This window comes from Apodemus sylvaticus, chromosome 8 (assembly GCF_947179515.1).
Source record: "Apodemus sylvaticus chromosome 8, mApoSyl1.1, whole genome shotgun sequence".
NCBI classification, from domain to species: Eukaryota; Metazoa; Chordata; class Mammalia; order Rodentia; family Muridae; genus Apodemus; species Apodemus sylvaticus.
The window spans coordinates 71,080,921-71,104,872 of record NC_067479.1 but is presented as its reverse complement, the minus strand read 5'-3'; the positions used below and the strand labels follow the sequence as shown (position 1 = coordinate 71,104,872).

The 23,952-nt window shown below is 43.3% G+C and overlaps 2 protein-coding genes across 6 annotated transcripts in view; one reads left to right on the top strand and one right to left on the bottom strand.

Moving 5' to 3' along the window:
• Positions 1-17,573, bottom strand: part of Cenpj (centromere protein J) — a 59,658-nt gene extending 42,085 nt beyond the window's left edge. The window contains exons 1-5 of one of the 2 annotated variants that reach the window (XM_052191359.1): positions 17,381-17,573; positions 14,000-14,039; positions 6,095-6,591; positions 5,384-5,507; positions 1,079-1,363 (exon numbers count right to left, since the gene is read on the bottom strand). In XM_052191359.1, the coding sequence (XP_052047319.1) occupies positions 1,079-1,363; positions 5,384-5,507; positions 6,095-6,532 (847 nt within the window). In that variant the 5' untranslated portion in view covers positions 6,533-6,591; positions 14,000-14,039; positions 17,381-17,573. Of the gene's footprint in view, positions 1-1,078; positions 1,364-5,383; positions 5,508-6,094; positions 6,592-13,516; positions 13,810-13,999; positions 14,040-17,380 lie in introns of those variants that run through there. The other variant, XM_052191358.1, reaches the window with a different exon arrangement.
• The window catches only part of Parp4 (poly(ADP-ribose) polymerase family member 4), a 97,896-nt gene continuing 91,507 nt past the window's right edge, over positions 17,564-23,952 (top strand). Inside the window, exon 1 of one of the 4 annotated variants that reach the window (XR_007979281.1) lies at positions 17,564-17,785. The gene's annotated coding sequence lies outside the window, so the exon portion shown is untranslated. The remainder of the gene's footprint in view (positions 17,786-23,952) is intronic. The other 3 variants (XM_052191354.1, XM_052191353.1, XM_052191355.1) reach the window with 3 other exon arrangements.

Sequence of the window (23,952 nt, the reverse complement as noted above, 5' to 3'; positions counted from 1 at the left end):
TTGAAAATAACTTTGACTCTCTATAAAAGGTATTAAATAGATGTATTATCTGATGGTTATTCTAATAATGATGATTACAGATCATGCCAGAAGAATTTTCCAAGTTAAATAGACAAAGAACACAATATGATAAGATACAAAACTGTAAAGAAAAGGAAGTGGGACAAGAAGCACGGCAGTTTTGTTTTAAAGACTGGCTGTTCTGAGGAGACGGCTCAATGGTTACAGCTCTCGCCATGCCAGAATGACGACTGGAATCTGGGGCTCCAGCCTCCCCTTAAGTTGGGTGGAAATGGTGACAACCCTAATAATTCTAGCCTCAGGAGGCAGAGAGATGAGCCTCAGAGAAGGACTGGCCACACTGGAGAATCTGACTGTGACCGAGACCACCTCAAGAGTAATGGGATGATTCCCAACATCAACACTGGGCTTCCATATGTACATGCATGCACACATGCATGGACATTAAAATGGGGGGTGGGGTAAAGTTCAGCTACACTGGGGTAGAGCAGTGATCTAGCATGTGTAATGTTCTAAATTCTATCCCCAGCCTGCCTGTCTGCCCCGTTTCTGTCTGTCTCTGTTTCTCTCTGTCTCTTTTATGCACATGCACATGCACACAGTGACCACACATATATATAGAAGAGAGAGGGTAGGGAAAATACATCAGAAAAGTCAAGTGAGCTCTGGAGTGTGTTACCATCAAACAACAAGACCATTTCTCTGGCAGGAATGTCTCGTTGCTTGGAACACAGAAGTACTATGAAGACAAACGTTTTTCACATGTCACAGTTGACCTGCAGCTGGTCAGTTCTCACCTGCCAAAGCTATTGCGAAGATTTTTTTTATCAGCCCCAAATTCTCCAAAACACATGATGCAGAACTCACTGCCTCCATCTTTGAAGCCCCCGTGCTATCTGTGAAGACTGAGGTAGGAGTGAGGATCAAGGCCCAGCTTAGGGTCAGGTCAGTGCTGTGAAGCATGGGGACCTTATAATGAAAGCAGCAGAGGAAGGGGTACAATCGGAAGGATGACCCTGGTCTTAGGACAACCTGATAACTCAGTTATGTGACTCACCTGAAGGGAGGTCAGGGCTTTCCTCCTTTAAATCATTTCTGTTCTCATGTGCTTCTTGATACTGTGACTCGTAGAACAAACCAGAAGCATTTTTTGAAGTCAGAACAGAATCTTGTTGAGTAGCTCTACAGAAATTACTTTTTTCATCAGGTAAAATATTAGAAGCACGGGAGTTTTCTTGGGTTAGATTTGGGTAACTGTGTGGTGGCAGAGTGGCCTTCTCGTCTGAGGTTAAATCTCCTGGGGATCGATGCTTCTGGCTCTGATCATCAGGCAGCAATGTGCCTTATAAATGAAAAAAAAAAAAAATCAACAAATCTCAGAGCATCCTACAATGCTTTGACTTTTATGCAGTAGTGGCCCTTCACCCCACAAAGTAATTTTTAAAATAAAAGAAGCATTTTTCTCCATATTAGTACGTCATTTAACGAAAGTACAAAACCTTAAAATCCAAAATAAACAGATGCCACATACTTTAAGGTAGGCTACCGTGTTCCATTAGATAGCCCCATGCTCTTGCACATATAAGCAGCACTAATTGAACTCATGAGTCATGAAGGGTGTGTCAGATGCAGCCAGATGGAGTATGGGAGTAGATATAATCAAAATACACTAAATTCTCAAATGATAAGCAATTTAAGACCTGTCTGGTTATCACAGCAACTTACAAGTCAGATAAGGCTATAGAATGAGATCCTGTCTCAAAAATAGATGTATGTTTGAGTATATATATGTGTGTGTGTGCTTATATATACACACACATATATATATGTATGTATGTGTATATATATACATATATATGTATGCATGTGTATAGTATATATACATGTATATATATATATGTGTGTGTGTAGATATGTGTGTATGTATATATACATATATATGATGCAGGAAAGAGGAACAGAGAGAATCGCCATGATGCAGTGGGAGATCAGATTAGAGCTGCAGGACAGAGAACCAACAAGCCTTGTGAGAATCTGGGTGGGTGGCCACAGGCCACTTCCCCAACTGGGCCTGTGTCTCTATGTGTGTGTGTGCGCAGAAGAAAGCAGTGTGGCCCAAATTTACTGCTGCAGGCAGCTTTACAATACTTAGAGACATTTAAAGTTGGGTTCACAGTAGTATTATAGCATGCGATTTTTTGTTGTTGTTGCTTTGAGACAGCATCTCACTATGCATCACTGACCTGGCACTCACGATATAGACCAGGCTGGCCTTGAAGTCACAGAGATCTGCCTTCCTCTACCTATCAAAGGCTGGCATTAAAGGCTTGAGCTACTATGTGCAGCTACATGCAAATTTTTTTTTTAAGACAAGGTTTCTCTGTGTAGCCCTGGCTGTCCTGGAACTCACTCTGTAGACCAGGCTGGCCTCGAACTCAGAAATCCACCTGCCTCTGCGTCCCAAGTGCTGGGATTAAAAGCATGTGCCACCACTGCCCTGCTTTTGTTTGTTTGTTTTGTTTTTTGGGGGGTTTTTTGTTTTATTTTTTTTTTGCAACTTTTTGTATTGTGTGAGAACTGTCACTGTTCTGAAAACCTACAGAACTCATCAAATCACTATTTTCTAGATGGCCAATGCATTAAATCATAAATATAAAAAACAATTTATTCAAAATGTCTAGATACTCAACTCATTGTGAAAAGTTCATCCATATGGTTTTAGATTCCATAATGTCAACTGCCACTTAAGAAAAGGCCACTTGTTTATCACACAATGAGGAATAGTCACAATTACCTGAAAAGATATTAAAGTAATCCTTTTCCCTAATAATGTAGCCATATAAAAGTAGAAATTCTTTTCAAATACTTTAGTAAAACAGCATCATTCCAGAGACCAGACAGAGAAGTACAGGAACCAGCTGACTTCTTGTGGGTAGATGCCCAGAAGTGGGACACCTACATCTTGTCAAGCTTTCAACTCTTTGAGGAACCTCCATACTGCTTTCCAGAATGCAGCCCCATAAACCCTCAGACTAACAGCCTGCTGGTAGTATGCTGGGACATGACACACCTCTTAGGAGGTGGAGCCAAGGAGGAAGGAATAGATTATGGAGGGTGTCCCTCTCAGCCGTCAGGAAGTGAGCAGCTCCTGTTACCTACTCCTACCACAGCAAGTGAAGCTGCCACAGAGCCACAGCAACAGGACCTGGCCATATGGGCTAAAGCCTCAGAGCATGAGGCAGACCGGCAGTGCTCTGTCTGCATTGTTTATCCCATCCCACAATGAAGGGCTGACTAACACTCCACCCACTCATACACACATCCACTGCACAAAAGATCCTTGTGGTCATCAATAATTTAGGAGTACAGTTGGGAGTAGAAGGATGGGTCTGTGGTTAAGAGCACTGACTGCTCTTCCAGAGGTCTGAGTTCAATTCCCAGCAACCACGAGGTGGCTCAAAACCATCTGTAATGGGACCAGATGCCTTCTTCTGGAGTGTCTGAAGACAGCTACAGTGTACTTACATATAATAAATAAATCTTTTTTTTTTTAAAAAAAGAGTGCAGTTGGGGGGATGGGGGAAGACAGACAGACAAACAGACTGTGACCATAGTACAGTGAATATACATATGTGAAATACTGCAATGAAACCCACTATCTTAAATGAAAAATGAAAAAGAAAATAAATTAGACCTTGTCATTGAAAAAAGAAAGAAAGGAAAAGAGAAGGAGGTAGACAGATTTGGGGTCTTGAAAGCATAAAGTCTGAAAACCAATTCCCTATGCCACTTCCCAACAGAGCAGATGCCTGGCAGGTACAGGGCTATAGGTCCACTTTCCAGCACCAAAAAAGTCAGATTAAGAAAATTCAAACTCCCGTTGTGTGTAAGCTAAGTGTCCAGAACTCAGTGTGGCCAGTTCTCACGTTAGTAACTCCAATCCGACCCTGCTACTCTATCATATCTGTACCTTATGATAAGAAGACACAGCCTTGTATTCAAATCATCTTTAGTGTTCATGGACTCCTCAAAGCAATTCAATCATAAACTATTCAATTATTTTAAGATAAGCTAAGTGTGATGGTGCACCTGGGAGATAAAGGTAGGCAGAGCTCTGAGTTTGAGGCCCGTCTGGTCTACATAAAGAGTTCCAGGGCAGGCAGAGACCCTGTCCCTGTCTATAGTGTGTGTGTGTGTGTGTGTGTGTGTGTGTGTGTGTGTGTGTGTGTGTGTGTAGATATAGATATATAGATATAATTTTATATAGATATAAAGACTTTCTATATTTTCCAAAAAAGCATCCACATTTCTTATTCCCCCAACCCTCTTCTACCCAGCCACCCTTGGCACACTCATTTAAAATATTCATGCCAATGTCTTCTCTGTATTCTCAGTGTCCAGCATAGTAAAGGAAGAACAGGCCTTTCCTGAACCTCTAAAGTATGTCTCTTACAGGGTAGTACTAAAAAGCAAACACTGCTCCAGACCACTGCTTGTAATTTATGAAATATGATCATTGACAATGTTATCCTCAGATGAAAATTTTCACAACTAGAGCTGGAGATATAGCCCAGTTGGTACAGTATTTGCCTAGCACGCACAAAGCCCAAGGTTCAGTCTCCCACACTGAATAAACTGAGCACGGTGGTACACACCTGTAACCTCAGCACTCTGGAGGCACAAATGGAAAATATCCTACTGCGCACACCAGGCACACTCAACAAGCACTGATGTGGAGCTTGCTTGTCCTGAATCAGGACTGAGAATGTTTTTGTTACAATGGAGTGTGGTTAGAAAGGCTTTCACACCACTACTCCAGATCAAATTTCAACACTCTTTTCTCTGGTAAACTCCTGATGCTTTCTGTTAACAGATGCAGCATACAAGAGAATACTGCTACCCACTAACCTACAAAACACAGCTCTTCAGTCAGGCAAAATGGTTTCTACAGTGTTACCATTGTAGCCCTGAAGTTCCCATACATCATCAGCCAGGAGCTGGGCACCAGTAACTACACACATAACTTAGCTTCTATTCTACTACGTTTGTTTACCCCAAATCAACGACTGCTAGCTGGGCATGTGGTTCAGTGAGCACATGCTTAGCACGTGTGAGGCCTGGGTCCAGTCCTCAGTACCACGTGTGTACGAGAATGTCTGGAGGTACAGCACATACACTCCAGAACACTAGAGCACCCCAGTCCAGGCATTATTACATCATCATTTCACTTATCTACCTGGCCCTGAAGAAGTTGGACTTTGCAGCCTGTGACAGAGGAATGTAGAAATGTTCTGCCAGGCAGTTAAGATCCGGAGCCCAGGTGACTCCCATCACCCGGTGGCCAGGTATCAGGAAAGCGTACCTGGAAACCTGTGCTGCGCAGACATCATGGTGAGCAGCTTCTCTTGCTCCTCCATGAGCATCTGCAGCTGTTCCAGCTGCTGCCTCTTGAGCTGCTCCTGCTTCTTCTGCTGCATTTCTTTCAGCTTTTTGAATGTAAAATCAAGGTAGTGTTATACTTCTTGACATCCCTTTTTTCATTCTCCCTTTCCAGATTGTCCCTGACAAATAATTTCAGAGAAAGACTCCCCAAAATGTCTATCTTTGCTACAAGAACAAATCTGCCTTACAAATGTTTCTACCAGCTTCCCAGTTAAAGCCTCCCATTTGGGGTATTTATCCATTGTGGTAAACATTTGCCACAAGAACACTAAAATCTAATTTCTTCTAAAGGAAATCATATCAATATTTCAAATAACAAATGGAGGCGGGGAACAACCATTTTGAGTTTTGTAAGAGGATGGGTGTACCAGGACATCAACTATTTTCTGATATTTGATCAACCATTTCTAACTTCATTCTTATCAAACGAGGTATCAATTCAAAAACATGAATTTATCTTAACTGCTTCATTTTGTGCTTATATATTTACATGTATACCAAACACATCTTAACATTTCACATTAGTCAAAAAAAATGGAATTTTGAGGATTCTGAGTAAAGGAGAATCAAGATGACCCATCATAGACTGCCTCTAACAATACAAGTAAATATCTGTAAGGCCAAACCCTACCTGTTCCAGTTTCTTTAAAAGTGGGTTTCTATTAGTCACTTCTTTGAATTCGCTCGAGAGATCAGGCATAAAGTCACTTCTGGTATCCTCCTGGCATCCCGAGGCGTCCTGACATGATGCTATTGGCTCCTTTCTAACTGAAGGAAAGACCAGGCGAGCCTCAGGGCTTTCTGACCGTGGTTTATAAGGTCCTCCAGCCTCCAACTGCTGTTCTTCATGAAATGAATCCTCTTCACTACTAATACTGAAGCTGTTTGAAAAATGGGTAGCTTTAGTAGAGAAGCTGGTAGGGACATTTGTAGCTGCTTGCCTCTCATCTGCTTCCAAACTAGGAAATCCTCGATTTAGTATGACCCCAGCCCGGGAAGGACTGGTCATCCACTGGGTTAGGAAGTTCTGTCTACTGTTTAATTCTGAAGAAGTTGGCATCAGGAACATTTTACTCTAATGACCCAATTTAAACAGAGAAATCCAGAACACCTATTGACTTCCAACACCTGTAAAAAAGAAAGCCAACAATAAGTGTTTGTTAAAATATATGCTTTATTCCAAAGTAGCCCAAACCTCAACCCAACACAAAAACTATTATTAAATACACAAAAAACTTTAGCAGGGAATGACAAGTTAGCTCAATGGGTAAAGGTGCTTGACACCAAACCAGACAACATGAGTTCAATCCCCAGATCCCACACAGTAGAAGAAGAGAACAACTACAGGTTGTCCTCTGAACTCAGCATCCATGCACAGCATACATGCAAACATGTGTAAACATAACACACACATAAGCATTTAAAAAGACTTTTAATGAAAATGCAATTGAGCAATAAACTGCTTGGCTGGCTTGAGTTCTGCCTTCAAAAATCTAAAGTGAGTGGATCAAAAACCTCAGGACACTACTGATACAGTCATTCAATCGCTAGATACACAAGTGCTAGATCACTTAGGAAGGCACAATCAATGTCAGGTACACGCTTGTTTCTTTGCCCTGTTGGAGACCAAATGTCATCAGCCTAACACCCCCCACTGAGCCCCGCCTGCCCTGTAACATTCCTCCGACCTGCACAACTCCCCAGCCACTGGCAGGTTAGCCCTAACCTCAGTAGTAGTGATATTTTGCTATCATGATCATTCACACTCTACCAAACTGTGGAGATCCTGGAAGAACCTATATATCCTCCACTGCCAAGCCCCCCACAAATAGAAGGAAGGTGGTACATTTGCTAAAATTGTTTGAAAAAATAAGCCAGAAGTTTGCATTTAAAATAAATTCCATACTGCAAAGTATTATTTGTGCTCACTCAATGTTGAACAATACAAATGACATTGGCCGAGTTATAGGAACATCCTGTATGAATCCTCAAACTTTAGTGTTGAACTACACTACTGTTTAAGTCAGAAAACACACAGGGAAAGTGTGCTCCCTCCTTTAGTATATTTGATTTTCCTCCACTAACATTTCTAATTTTCTGGGGGATGGAGAGATGGCTCAGTGGTTAAGAGCACTGACTGTTCTTCCAGAGGTCCTGAGTTCAATTCCCAGCAACCACATGGTAGTTCACAGCCATCCGTAATGGGATCTGATGCCCTTTCGTGACAGCTACAGTGTGATCATATAAATAAAAATAAATAAATCCTTTAAAAAACCATTTCTGATTTCCTGTTTTATTGTTTTAGGCCCCCTACTGCTGTGATAAACACCATGACCAAGAGTAGCTTGAGAGGAAGGCGTTATTTCACCTTGCAGCTTTAAGTCCACCACTTAGAGAAGCCAGGGCAAGAACCCAAAGGCAAGGTCTGATGTCGAGGCCATGAAGGAGTGTGCTGCTTACTGGTCTGCTCCTCATGGCTTGCTCAGGCTGCTTTCTTATAGCACCCAGGACCACTGGTCCAAGGGTATCCCAGTGAACTGGCCCCTCCCTCATCAGTCACTAAACAAGAAAATACACCACAGGTCTTGCCTCCAAAGTGGTCCCCAACTGTACAATCACCCTGTCTCCAAGACATCAGAGATGAAAAATCATTTTCTGGATTAAACTCTTGAGAAAGACCTCCACAGTCCCAGCGGCCATCAGAGATCACGTTGAAACCCATGTCCAGGGCTGCTGTGGATGTCTGCAGCCCATGCTGCAGCTGGAAGCCATGTGGGGGTCACGGCCCATGCTGCCATGAGCTGCAATGGCAAGGAAGCTGCTTCTGCAGTGGTACTGACGACTGCAGACTCATAACTGAGAATGAGAGGCATTAAGGCTGCTGTGACAGGAAGCTAGTGAAGAGAGCCCTTTCTTAGAAACTGTGATAAGGATGCTGGAGCATAGCTCTTCACAGTTTATGGCTTCTGGTGGGCAGCGTGGGGAAGGACTCTGTTTGAAGTGGCCGGCCACCAGGAGCTGACCATGCTCCTGTGAGTACACAGGCAACACGAGTTGGACTTGGTATATTTCTCTTTTTGGTGGGGATGGGGTGGCACAATGGTGGGAGAGTGGGCCTGGAAACGATGGGAAGCAAACGGCATGGGGTGCAGTGTATGAAATCCCCACATGACTAAAAAAAATTATGTCTGGGAGGGGACAAATAAGGGGAAGTTAGGAAGGAAGTTAGGAAGGAAGGAAGGAAGGAAGTTAAGAAGGAAGGAAGGAAGGAAGGAAGGAAGGAAGGAAGGAAAGAAGTTAGGAAGGAAGGAAGTTAGGAAGGAAGGAAAAGAGGGAGGGAGGGAGGCAGGCAGGTGGGCACCAGAGGCTTGCCCACAGACCGGATAGTGAAGGTATTTTCTCAAATAAGGTTTCCTCTTCCAAAATGACTCTAGCTTATGTCAAGCTGACATAAAAGTAGTCAACACAAGTAAGAATCTAGTGTGGAAAGATATTCAAATAAGTTACATTATATAAGATATAAAAGTTAAACAGAGGAAAGAAGCCATAAGCTTAGGCAGGGTAGACATAGAGGCCTCACTCAGAGAGGAGCTGATGGACTTAAACAAATGTATAGAGCTTATGAGGGGAGGAGGAAGGCAAACCACGCCTAGACTCTCCAGTCTCACCAACGATTGGTTCCACTGGAAACTGCAGTCTCAGCTCTTTCTGCAAGGAAACCTCCGTCCAACAAAAGGCCTCACTCAGCTCCCAGCCACCCCTCACCTTGTCCATGAAACCCTCTTTTTCTCTCACCTACTCTGCACTCTAGTGACTGATTCTCTCCACTCCCAAGTGTCTTCAAAGCCGACACATTCACCAGCAAAATGCCCTATGCACCTTTCCCGCTCTGTCTGTCCTGAGAACATGTGTTCTAATGAAGCCCACATTCCTGAACCAATGGTCTTGAAGGCAGAACATGAATTCTTACATTCTTAGTTAGTCCTTTTTCCTGGACTCTCCTTCAATACCCTTGCATGTGTGCACACACACGTGCACACATACACAAACACACACAGAGAGGGAGGAGGAGGAGGGAAAGATAGAGAGAGGGAGAAATATAGGAAGGGAGGGAAGGAGGGAGAAATATAGGAAGGGAGGGAGGGAGGGAGGGAAGAAGGGAGGGAGGGAGGGAGGGAGAGCTCAAGCTTTGAATCTCATACAGTAAAAACTATATAACCCAGTGCTCTCTCTCCTTTACCATCTTCCTCTCACTTCCTGAGATCTCTAGGATCCTCTCACTTAGTTCTTAAACTTCTCTGGCTAAGATACTGTAAGAACAGACTTGCCATTCACTGAAATGAGAAAACTGGGATCACACACATTTGGGGAGTAAGGACCAACTGCAGGGCCTCCCGGGTTAAATAAACACTTTTCCCACAGAGCTGCATCTAGAGGAGCTAGATCCACAGTGCAAGGATGTTCACGGTGCACTGCAATTGCAGACTTCAATTTATCACACCTATGCTCACTAAGTGTTCTCAGGAAATCAAAGACATGTACAAAGAAGCGAGGATACACAGGACAGTAGGAGACAGTGGATGTGCTGGCTTTGCAGATGCTTAGGAGGCAGGGAGGGCCAGGTATTAAGGGTAGACTGGAGGAGGCGAAGGGCAGCCTGGGAGCCTGGGGTTTCTTGTGAACATAGATTTGATATCACACACACACACACACACACACACACACACAAAGAAAAACACAAAGGTAAATAAACATATCTCTAGCTTTCCAAGTGGCATATAAAAATATACAAAAGACATAAACAAGCAGGGCAGTGGTGGCACATGCCTTTAATCCCAGCACTTGGGAGGCAGAGGCAAGCAGATTTCTCAGTTTGAGGCCAGCCTGGTCTATCAGCCAGGGCTATATAGAGAAACCCTGCCCCCCCCCCCAAAAGGCATAAACAGAAAAACAGATATACACCAAATTATGTTCACTCTCATGCCACTTGAAAAACCAGAAATTATGAGTAACAATATACCTTTTCTTCTGCCCCCCCCCCCCGGACCGCCATACACTGGGTTGGCAAAGACTAAAGACTGCTAATATTCAATATGAAAAAAACAGAAATTATTTTATTAAGTTGTCCTTAGAGATATAACATATTTTGGGGAGTAAGGCAGTTAACTATCCAAACCATAAAATGCACAAAAGCCTTGATCTATCAATTTTGCCTTCGACATTGTGTACCACTGTTATATGGGGAGGAGCTCACACTTGCAATGAAGGGAAAGTAAGCCAAGTACTGTAACCCATACCTGTTATGCCAACACTTAAGAGACTAAGGCAGAAGGAGTTCCAGGCCAGCCTGAGATACAGTATAAACCCCTGCCCTCAAGATGTGGCTTTCTGATGTTTGCTTACCATCTGTGAGGCCCTAGATTCAGTATCCTATATTAAAATAAATAAGCAAGCCAAGTACAGTAGCCCACATCTATAACTCCAGCACTTCGGAAGCTGAGGCAAACATTACCATGAGGTCCAGACCAACCTGGCTAGCTGCAGTGTCTCAAAAAAAACCCACAAGGAACTGGAAAGATGACTCAGTGCTTAAGAGTTCTTCTATAAAGCTCTTCTATAAAGCCCAAGTTGAGTTCTTGGCACCCACACAGAACAGTTCACAACCACCTGTGACTCCAGGGAATCTGATGCCCAGCTCTGAACTCTGCCAGCACCTGTACCCATGTGGCATACATTCATTACATATACACACATAACGATTAAAAACCTTAAAGAAGTGATCCAAGACATACCATTAATCATAAAGTATAGAGCAAGAGCAAATGCATTATAAGAAATATAGACAGGAGCTAGAGAGTTGGCTCAATGGTTAAAAGCATTTGCTACTCTTGCAGAGAATCTGAGTTAAGTCTCAGAACCAACACAATGCATCAAAGCCATCCAAAACTCCAGTTGGGGATTCAATAACCCTCCCCTGACCTCTGAGGGCACTGGGCACACAAGTGGTACACATGCATAAAGTTAAGTAGTGAACCTGACAAAAGTGGAATTATAAAAGGGAGAATGACAGATACCCAGTGTGGGGTTTAGTTCTTGTCACTTAAGATAATGGAACCTCACCTGAGGAATTACCTCCATCAGAGTGGCCATCAAGTTGCTTCCATTAGGCATGCCATTGAGGACATTTTCTTGATTAGTGACTAGTATGAGAGGGCCCAGCCACTGTGGGCGATGCCTCTTGTAAGCAGGTGGTTCTGGGTTATATAAGAAAACAAGCCAGGAAGCAAGCTAGTAAGCATTACTCTTCCATGGTTTCTGCATCAGTTCCTGCTTTAAGCTCCTGCCCTGGCTTCTCTGGATGATAGACCATAGCATGCAAGCTGAAATAAGCTCTTTCCAAGTTGCTTTCGGTCAGTATTTTACCACAACACAGAGAGCCAAACTAGAACACCCAGAAAGATAGGGGCTGATTCTTACTGGGGAAGGGCTCCAGCCTACTGGGACTATATTATACCCACTGTATTATACACTTAAGAGTAGCATATATGAACTAGCTAGCCAGTAACTGTTAATTCCTGAATAGTAATTTCCTTTAAATCTGTTCTAAGAAGATAATCCTAATTGTTTTTACATTAGGAACCTACTTATAAAGGCAAGGTAGGGATTTTTCAGTTAACCTTGGTTAAAGTTTAACATCCTTAGTAAGAAATTTTTTAAATCAAACTTAGGGGCTAACAAGTGTAATCCCAACACTGAGGAAGAAAGATCATCACGGGGGTGAGGCCAGTCTGGATACATACAGACAAGTTCCACAGGACAGTGCAGGTCTAAACTGATAACTGCCTTAAAAACAAGACAAAACAAGCAAAGCCAGAGCTGAAGAGGTGGCTCAGAGTGGGCATTGTGCTTACTGTACAAGCCTGACTATTTGAGCTGGTCCCAGGACCCACAAAAAGGTGAAAGGAGAAACCGATTCCATAAAGTTGTCCCCTGACCCCCATACATGCATGACATACATGAAACCAACACATATCATATACACAATAATATTTTTAAAAGATAATCTTTAAACTAAATAAATAAAAAAATACTAATTTAGAAAGTAAACAAGTTGCAAAGTCACTCTGTAATATGAAAATTATCAACAATTCCTTATTAGGCTGACCAAAGTGTAATAGTTTAGGGCAGCATCTTAACATTGTCTTGACACATACATACATACATATACATACACACACACACACACACACACACTCCTTTTTTTAAAGCACTAAAACTTCCGTACCTTTGCTACAAGTCCATTACTAAGATCCTAAAACTATACTTACTGCCAATTTTAAGTATAGAAATACTGATTCACACACAGTTGGGCATTGGTGATGCACACCTGTAATGCAGTGTTCGAGGTGGGGGGCCAGCCTGGACTACATAGCAAGCCCTTGTCTCAAGAACGCCAAAAATGTTCCCCTAAATCTGTTTTTTATTACTTATATGAAGGCCTAGGTAAACTACAAATAATAGGCTGTCTAGGACAGTATGTAAACTCAGATATTAAAATCTGAGGTACAACACAACCTGCTTATCAAGATGTGGGCATTACAGTAAGTTAATAGTAAATCGATAAAGCTGCCTTTAAAAAAAATTCGACTAATTGAAAGCTTTGACATCTCTAAAGCTATCTGTTCAAAACATAAATTATCTGCACTGAAGGAGAAGAAAGATGCGAGGAGACAATTCAGACCCTGAAAACGTTCAGCTGACAGGTCTGCCTCCCCTGAAACAACTCTTCTTGAAAGCAACAAAGCTTCGGAGAAGCCGGGATAAGACAAGGCGAGATGGACCTTGAAGGACGGCAAGCGGCGCCACTGCACCCGGCCCGGCGAGACTGTGTCCGGAGCCTGTCACCCGGAACAGAAACACGCACCCCGGCCCACCCCCTTCAGGACCGATCTCCCGGGTGCTCCGAAGAACAAAGCGGGCTTAAACCCCGGAACCACCGCTGCCCGCGGGCGCCCTGCCCTCCGCGCCGTGCCAGCCCCAAGCCCAAACTGGCCTCTTAGGAACCTGGCGGCGGATGGGCTTCTCTGCTCCTTTCGCCCACCAGTTACAGTTCCACGAAGACACAGCGGTTCAGACCTCTTCGACCAGTGATACAGTCACCATTGAGCAGGCCTGGCATTTACGAATGAGCCGCCACAACCACCGCGACAGCCAGAGCCCCGCCTCCTGCACTGCCCCCGCCCATCCCTGCTCCAATGACTCCTGGGAAATGTAGTTCCTACAGCCCCTGTGAGCTTGCGCGCAGGCGTCTCGGGCACATGTAAACTACAACTCCCAGCAACACCGCCATAAACGTTGCTAGGGGGATGGGCTTTGCGCGCTCTTTTGCGGCGGGTCCTGGTCAACAGCTGTTGTTCTGAAGTCAACCTACTGAGACCTGACACCTGTGATAACAGAAGGGCGTACTCCACTGTGCCAGGAACACTGAGACTCAAACCATAGCTAAAAGACCACAGGTTTGGAAGAGTTTCGTTACCTTCGATTTTCTCTTTGGATGGGTTTGATTTAATAAAGACCTGTTTAAAACAAAAAAGTGACATTGTTTGTTAGGACGAATAAGTGAAGATAACAGCAGAAAAATTTACCCTGGAAATAATCATCTATTATGTGGCTAGTCGGTGGCTTCACAAAGTGCATTCATTCAGTGTTTAAATTTTATATGGAATACTGAAAGTGCAGATATTAAAATTATATGTGGAATGCTGAGCACAGGTTTCACTGTTTATCTGTTTTGCCACCTGAGGGCTTCCTTAATACAGATATGACCCTTTAATCTAGGATGCTACAACACTTCATGTTACCACAGTTTTTAAAACAAGTTTGAACAACATTGTAAACTAAATAACATCTATTTTTAAAATTTTACTATTTTTTTTTTTACTGTCTATGCACCCATGCTTTGCCTGCATGTTAGTTTGTGCCTGACATGTGCCTGGTGCCTGTGGCAGTCAGAAGTCGGCATCGGATCCCATGATGCCATGGAGCTGGAGCTACAGATGTTTGTGAGCTACCATGTAGGAGCTGGAAACTGAACTCAGTCTTGGGAGAGAGAACAGCAAATGCCCACTCATAACCACTGTGCCATCCCACCTTCTCCTCTCCAGCTGATCGAATGCTTGCCTATGTTCTATCCCCAGCACCATATAATACAGAATTGGTGGCAGTCTCTCCGGTGGGGGGGGGGGGCGGTTTGAAGCATAAGTTCAAGGTCATCCTCCAATATAGAGTGAGTTAAAGGCCAGTGTATAACATGAAATTCTATATAAAAAGGACATCAAAAAGAAGAATTGCCATTTATACTAATTAGTTCAAATAAGTCACTATTATTAAGGATAATTAAAAATTTGTACAGAGGCCTCAAACCTGGACACTTGGGGGAAGGTTTTGAGAGTTTTGATTTGTTAGGTCACATCATAGATGAAAAAAACCAAAGTGCAAAACTTCCAGGATTGGGGCTGGAGAGATGGCTCAATGGTTAAGAGCACTGACTGCTCTTCCAGAGGTCCTGAGTTCAATTCCCAGCAACCATTTGATGGCTTACAACCATCTATAATGGGATCAGATGCCCCCTTCTGGTGTGTCTGAGGACAACAACGATGTACTCATATACAAAATAAATATTTAAAAAACAAAAAACTTCCAAGATCACACACTAAAGATGTTGAAAAGAGAACGGAGCTCGGTGTGTAGCAAATGATTTATAAAATCTTGAGACCAGAGGCCCTGAGTTCCAGCCACTGCCCTACAGCATTTCAGTCAGTACATTAATAATTGGAACCGGATGAGGTTCAAATGGTCTCTTGGCCTGAAAGCATGCCTAAAAATCATTATCTTAGCCAGGTGGTCGTGGCACACGCCTGTAATCCCAGCACTCTGGGAGGCAGAGGCAGGCGAATTTCTGAGTTCGAGGCCATCCTGGTCTACAGAGTGAGTTCCAGGACAGCCAGGGCTATCCAGAGAACCCTGTCTTCAAAACAAAACAAAAAACAAAAACAAAAAAAAATCATCTTAAAATATGTGTCTTTCACAGTGATCACAATATCCTCTATTTCTGTCTACATTTTATTCTGTATAGTGGATTATGCTACAATGCTTGTTGAATGAATTTTATCACACTCATTCTATCTATCTATCTATCTATCTATCTATCTATCTATCTATCTATCTCCTGGTCCTCTTGCCTTCACTTCCCAAGGGATGTGCCACAAAGCATGTCTCCACATTCAAGTTTAAAGTAGCTATTAAGACTTTGATATGCAAGTCATTATCTGAGGCTACATTTAAACTTAGTAGTGTATAATGCAGGCAACTGCCATCCCACCACTTGGGCAAAGGAGGCAGGAGGAACCTTGAACCAGCTGCTTAAAGTCAAAGGGCAGCCTGGCTACATAGCAAGGCCCTGACTCAAAAAGCAAATGAGCCAGGCATGGTGGTGCACAACTTTAATCCCAGCACTCCAGAGGCGAAGACAGGGGGATTTCCATGAGTTTGAGACCAGTCTAGTTCACAGGGTGAGTTCCAGGACACCCAGGGCTGTTATACAGAGAAACTCTACCCTGAGCAAAAAAGAATTAAAAGTAAAATAAATAGCACACTATTCAACTGTTGACCGTGTAACCCCCTCCTGTTGATACGTTATGCCAAGCCATGAGTGACATCATCGGGCTAGGGACCTGAAAGGAATTAAAGGGAAAGTAGACAATACTCGCTTCACTCATTACTTCCTGACTGTGGACAAGATGTGATCAGACACCTCCTTCTCCTGCAGTTAGACCTTCCCCTTCCATGCCATGAAGGACTCTAGAACAGTAAGCCAGCACACCCTCTCCTTCCAAAAGCTGCTTTTATCAGAGCAATAAGACAAGAAACAAGTATAGTAAAAATGTTTCCTTTTCTGCTTTGCTTTTTAAGGACTCACTAAAGATCTGATGATAACCTTCCACTTCTGATCTTCCTGTCACTACCTCCAGACTGCAGGGATTACAGACATATACCACCACACCTGTTCTTTTTAATTCAGAGCTAGGGACTGAACCCAGGGCTTCACACAAGCACTTGAACCTGCTGAAACATGTCCCCAGTCCAGTAAGGAAGTGTCTAGGCATGGGAGGTGGCTCAGTCCCTAGAGTGCTCGCCGTGCATAAAGCATAAGCATAAAGACCAGAGTGTAGCACACAGCACCAACACTTTGAAAAGAAAAAAGCTGGAACTGGCTAGGTGGCTCAGTGGGTGGGGCATTTGCCCTACAAGCCTGATGATGTGAGTCCTGTTCCCAGAATCATGTCAAAGCAGAAGCAAAATATGTGTGGCCATGCAAACAATATATATATATTAAGCCATGCATCATGGTATGTGCTTGTAATCCCAGTGCTGGGAGGCATAGACTGGAAGATCCCAAGAGCTCACTGGCTAGCTAGCCTAGCATACTTAATGAGTTCCAGATCAGTTGGCACCTGAGGACAGCAGCCTATAAATCACGTGGCCAAATAAAGCTCCACCTTTTACAGTCTCTAGATTTTATATTCTCATTTCATTCATCATATTCTGAGAAGTCAGAATATTTCTAAATCAGTCCCTATTCAGTACATTTCTGATTCTAGCAACCAGGGCTTATTCACATGTGAAACCAATTAACAACTGAGCTATAACAGCCCTAGTCTCGTCGTCTGAGTGTCTCCAATTGATGGATGCTACTGTGCGCGTCAAACTCAGTTCTCATTTTCTTGCACCGTTGATGCTGTAAATCGAACCCAGGGGTCTACAAATGTTAGCCAAGCGCTCTACCAAACACCTAGCTTAGCTCTTCAGCCCCAAATTCTCTGTGATGCTCTAAGCCTTTGGGAAATTTGTTTCTTACCTGCCCTGGGACTCCAGCACGCTACTTAGCCCCAATCCATAATCATTTCTCTGTTAAAAGTCACCATCCATCACGTCTCCCAGATTCAAATTTTGGATTTACCCCTACTGGCAATTTATAGCCTGAAAGAGAAACTGAAAGTCCTGAGCGCTAAGCTGATCTTGGAAACTGAGGCGGTGCCTTCTCCCCAGCTGGCAAAGTGATAAAGACAGGCGCAGGCCACCCCGCTAACGGGCGCTGGCAACTGCGCTTAGGTCCGGGGTTACAGCCCCGGTCCCGCCCCGCCCCGCCCCACCTCTCCCTGCTGCGAGGAGAGCGGAAGCATCGAGACTGGAACGCTGGCTACGGGGCTCCGAGGAGGAGACTGTCCGACACCAGGAAGGGCCAGGCCGGATCTCCAAGCAGGTATGTGGGTGCCCCCAGGAGACACTGACAGCCGAGACACCCCCCCCCCCCGTAGTCCCCGGTGACCGTGACCTTCTCTGAGGCCTTGCTCAGGGGTCGCGGCCCTAGGCAGGGTGCGCCCAGGAGGTCAACCTTATCATGGCGATCAGACCCACTGCTGTTCTGAGAAAATAACTTCTGCAGAACACAACATTACTTTCTGAAAGTTGAATTTCCAAGGAAATTTATACAAAAGTACAGTTGTTCGGTGAATGCTGTGGAAACCGGAATCCGGTCGCCTAGGAAGCCTAGAGAGTGATAGAAGTTAACTCACTGAAGTCTGGAGTTGAAATTTAGCCAAACCTGACTGACTGTGAGTCTTAGTTCCGGGTACTATTAAGACAAAAATAAATAAATAAAACGGTGGGAGTGGGTGAGTTAATTTGCAGTTTTAGCCAAGACTGGGAATAGAGAACTTCATCTGTCTAGGCCTTACCTATGGTAGTTACAATGTATTTTAATGAAAAATTGAAAGGTCAGGAAATAAGCCCCACGTAGGTTTGTCCTTGTGCTGGATTTATGCCTCTGCCCTACAAACAGTTACTTCCAGTCCTTTCGCTAGTCTTAGCTGTTAAATTGACACACCTGGGAAAAGTGAAACTCAACTGAGAAATCGCCTCCATCAAATTGTTCTCTGGGGCTCGTCTGCAGAGCATTTTCTTGGTTGCTAACTGAAGGAAGAGAGCTCATCCCCACTGCCCACCTTCGGGGCAGGTGGACCTGGATTCGTATAAGCGAACCAGGTGAACAGAAGCAGAAAGCAAGCCAGTAAGCAGTGTTCTTCCTTGACCACTAACATATTCATTCACTTTAGGTCCCAACCCCAGCCTTTAATACAGTCAGTTCCAGCCGGGCGTGGTGGCGCACACCTGTAATCCCAGCACTTGGGAGGCAGAGGCAGGTGGATTTCTGAGTTCGAGGCCAGCTGGTCTACAGAGTGAATTCCAGGACAGCCAGGACTACACAGAGAAACCCTGTCTCAAAAAACCAAAAAAAAAAAAAAAAACCAAAAAAAAAAAAAAACAAAAACAAAAAAAAACCAGTCAGTTCCTTAAACTTTGCTACTGTTATGAATAGTAATGTAAAAATATGTTTTCCGTGGTCTTAGGAGACCCGGTCAAAGGGGTCGAGACCCACACATTGAGAACTATTGACTTCCAAGTTCCTGTGTGCAATTCATGCCCTGACTCTCAGGTTTGACTCCTCAAGTTGCTTCTGGCGATGATCTCTACAGTAGAAACAATTAAAATAAGGCTCTTGCATGAGCCTCTTCATTCACAGCAGGGTGTTTCTTGCAGGCATCCTATTTCCTAATGCCCCTTACAGAAGATGCAGGTCTGTAAAATAGTTCTTGCGAGGATACAGAATGATTCATTAGGGGACGAAGCGGGTAGACATCAGCGTTCTGTGGACGCTGGACCGCTAAATGACAGCCCACAGATAGCAGCAACCCAAGTGTGCTTTTTCAAGGGAGAAAGTCACTCTGAGTATGAGTGTGTTGCAGAACTGTTCATCACATTTGACTCCATCTTTATTCAAGAAGTACTTACTAGGTAAACAGGTTTAACACCCTGTGCCATGAAGATACATCGGCTTTCCAGGGGGTTAAGCATTAAGGTCTGTCACAGATGCCATTTAGTCTGGCCATGCTAATAGCGTCAGAAGGCTTTTCTATAATCATGGACTTTATGTGTGAGAGTTTTAAAGTGATCTGGATTCTAGCTAGGCATGTAAAGAAAGCATAGCTCCAAAGTAGAAGTCGCCCTCATGTATAAATGATGACAAGAGTGGAGAACAGCCAATGAGAAAAGAGTTACTGCGATCAAAGCTGGGACCTGTGTCAGGGCAGCCAATAGGAAGACAGTTCCTGATGGGCAACCCTAGGGCATCCTAAAGGAAGAACCGTGCTGGCTTGTTCCCAGTTCCTCTCGGTTGCATCCATCTATATATCTGTTTCTACGTCAGCGCCAGAGTGTTTGTTACTGCAACTCTGCAGTGTGGATCTGAGATGAGCATTATGAGTCCTTTGTGCTTCCGTGTGAATTTTTTTTCCTCCGTCTATGAAGAATATCTTTGGGATTTTGATGGTAGATCAAAATCTTTGAATTTGAATCTGTAGATCATTTTCAATAACACTGCAATTTTTGTACTATCCTGTCAATACATTTACATGGGAGGCTTTCCTTGTAGTTTCTTCTTTTGTGTTTTAAAGTCTTCATGAGAGAGGTATTTTACCTCCTTTGTTAGGGGTATTTCTAATTTGATTTTTGTTGGGTTTTTGTTGTTGTTATTTTGTTTTTCGAGACAGGCTTTCTCTATTGTATCCCTGGCTGCCCTAGAACTTGCTCTATAGACCAGGATGGTCTTAAGCTCAGAGATCCTGAGTGCTGGGATCAAAGGCACGTGCCACTGTCACCACCACCACCAAGCTCTAATTTGATTTTTAAAAGCTATGGAAAATGACTTTTTTTTTCTTCTGGTCTTTTTGACAAGTTTATAATTGGTTTAGTGACAGGATGCCCATGTTTTGTTTGTTGGTTTTTCCTGCTACTTTTCTAAAAGCGTTTTTCAAGTCTAAGTATTTTCTGGTAGAAGCCAGTCATGGGGGCACACACCAGTAATCCTAATACTCTGGAAGCTACAACAGGAGGATCACCATGAGTTTGAGACCTGAGCTTCACAGTGAGCTCTACGCCAGCGGGTACAGATTGGATATCACCATTAAACCAGGTGGGTGAGGTATAGTCATGCATATCTTTAATCCTAAGACCTGGATGAGAGAAACTGATTTCTGAGATCGAGACCAGCCTGGGCTACATAGCAAGTTCTAGGCTAGCCAAGGCTACAAAAATGTAAAGCAAGCCAAACAAATTCAATAAAAACCAACAACACATAGCTTCTGGTGGGGTCTTAAGGATCTTTTGAGGATTGCATCTTGTCATGCAGAAGAAATAGGGATGAGTTAGCTGTCCCCTTTCCCATGTGTATTTCTCTCATTTTTCTCTCTTACTAGTCCAGTAAGACTTCTAGCACCATAGTGAAAAGTGGAGAATGGCCACCCTTGTCTCCTTTCTAACTTTAGAGGAAATCCCCCATGTAGTGTGATGTTGGTTACAGACTTGTGGTCTTTCGCTCGTCTTGCATTGAGGCCTACATTTCTTCTGTCTCTAGTTGTGCAGGGCTGGCTTTGCCATGAAGGATGTTGGACTTTGCCTAAGACCTTATTGTGTCTACAGATGCGGCCATGTGATTTTTGTCAGCCACTGTACTACATTCATAGTTGTGGATGTGTTGAGCCACTCTTCCATCCCTGGGGTGAAACTAACTTTATCACAGTGTTCTTGAAATCATTTACAGTATTCTTAAGAAATTTAGTGGTTGTCAGAAAATTTGGGCTGTAATTTCCTTTTTGTTGCTGTCGTGTCCTCTCTGGTCTGATGTGCTGTGGCTTTCTGGATGAGTGTAGTAGTGTCCCTTCTCTTTCTACTTTGTGGAGCATTCTGAGAAGTGCTGCTGTTGTGTTACCTTCCTCTTAACGGCATGGGAGGATATGGCGTGGACCGTCCCACACTGTGTGAGAATTGGTGGGCACATTCCACTACTGTTTCAACTTAGCTGCCTGTTGTACCTGCTTAAATTGTTCATGTCTTCTTGATTTAATTCTGGCAGGTTAAGAATATCTAGGGATGTATTCATTTCTTCCAGATTTTCTAAGGATTATTTTGTTTTGTTGTAATGCAAGTTAAAGTATTATCTAAGATACTCAGCATATTATTTCAAGATATTGTAATATCTCTAATTTCTTAACTGTGCTTTCTATCCGTATCTATCTACCTACATCTATCTATATCTATCTATCTACCTACATCTATCTATCTATCTCCATTCTCTCTTTATGGCCTTATGTAGCCCAGGCTGGTCTCAGACTTACTATATAGCTGAGGATAACCCTGACTGACTGACCCCTCTACCTCCACCATAAACATGCACCACCATGACCAGTTTTAGCTAACAGTGAGGGACAGGCCCACCACTCTGCTAACCACTCTGCCAATCAAGTGGCACCTTAGCCCTTCTCTCTTTACTTTGGTCATCTTGGCTAGGCCTTTGTCAGTCTTGCTTAGCTTTTCCCGGAACCAGCTTTGTGACTGGCTGATCCCAGGCCTTGCTGCTTTACCCCCATGTCATTCATTGCTGCTCCACTCCCTGCTATTTTTTCTTTCAGCTTTTTCTTGCTTTTCTAAAAACTTGGGAGTGAATCATTAGGCGTTTAAATTTCAGATTGCATTGATTTTTTTTTATTTTATTAAACACATCTTTAAAAAACATTATATATATATATATATATATATATATATATATATATATATATATATATGTACTTTGTCTGCATATATGCCTACACAACAGAAGACAGCATCAGATGGTTATGAGCTGCTATGTGGGTGCTAGGAATTGAACTCAGGACTGTCACAAGAGCAATGAGTGCTCTTAACCACTGAAACATATCTCCAGCTGCTTGATTTTTGTTTTGTTTTTATTATTTATTTTATTTATTTATTTATCACATGTAAGTACACTGTAGCTATCTTCAGACACCCCAAAAGATGGGGTCAGAGCTCAGTATGGATGGTTGTGAACCACCATGTGGTTGCTGGGATTTGAACACAGGACCTTTGGAAGAGCAGTCAGTGATCTTAGCCACTGAGCCATCTCTCCAGCCCCCAGCTCCTTGTTTTATTTTATTTTTGAGATAGTGTTTCACTATGTAGCCTTGACTGACCTGGATCTCTCTATGTAGACCAGGCAGGCCTCAAAGTCACAGAACCACGTGCCTCTGCCTCCAGAGCTCTGGGTTTAAAGATGTTCACCACCATCCCCAGTCTTGGTCTGTTTTTTTAATGTAAACACTAAGAGCTGTGGTTTCCTCTTAGACCTGCCTTTGCAGTCTGTATCTGTTTATTAATGAGTTGAGCCATTTACATTTAAGGTTATCATTGAGAGATGGTTACTAATTCCTGCCACTCTGTCAGTTGTTTTTCTGGTTGGGTGGATAACTGTTCTTCTTTCCTATTCCTGTTGGTCGTAGCTTTGTTCATTAGTCCTTCCAGAAATGTAGGATTTCCTCTGCTCTTCTGGTTGAGGATCCGTTTCCCTCCTCCGTGGATTAAGTAGGCATCGTCCGCAGCACCGACCTGCTGGCCATGAACTGCCTTGGGTTCTGCTTTTCTTGAAGTGCCCTTATGTAACAACCCACTTTAACAGATGCTTGCTGGGCACAATAGTCTTGGTCATCAGTTGTGTACTGTCAGCAATTGCAGTGCAGTCTGCCCTTTCCAGGATTTTCCCGGATGGTGACAGTCTGGTGCAATGTCTCTTCTCGCTGAGTGTCCGTAGTCGAGTTGGCACTCTCCAGGACATTGCGTTTCTATTCTTTGCTTGCATTTTTGACATTGTTTTGTTTGTTTGTTTGTTTGTTTGTTTGTTTGTTTTCCAAGATAGGTTTTTTCTGTGTAGTCCTGGCTGTCCCAGAACTCACTCTGTAGACCAGGCTGGCCTGGTCTCGAACTCAGAAATCTGCCTGCCTCTGCCTCCCAAGTGCTGGGATTAAAGGCATGTGTCACCACTGCCCTAGCGCATTTTTGACCTCTTAACTAGTCTACGTAATGGAAAGTACCCTGTCTGTCTATAATTCTAAATGCCTCTTGGCTGTCTTTTCTTTCTCTAGAAAGAGAAATAAGTTATAAGTGAATAAGTAAATAAGTTATAAGTCTGGTATGGGGAATTGACTAGACAACAGAACAGTAAAAATACTAGGAAAGTCTAACAGTGAAGGAATAGGTAGAGAAAGAAAGAAGCTAAGGGTAGTAGTTCACACCTGTAATCCCAGCACTTGGGAAGCTATGCAATCTCATGAGTTCAAGGCCAGCCTGGGGTAGATAATGAGAAAGGAAAAATAAAAAAAATTAAAAAACAAGCAAAGAAAACAAAAAGAGGATTTGCTTCAATGACAAAACAACTATCGATAAAACTAGATGAATAAAACCATAAGAACATATCCATTTGGGGACTTTTTGCATATGATACAAATGAAAATATTCCTTAAAGTGTGGAAAGAAGGGAGGCAG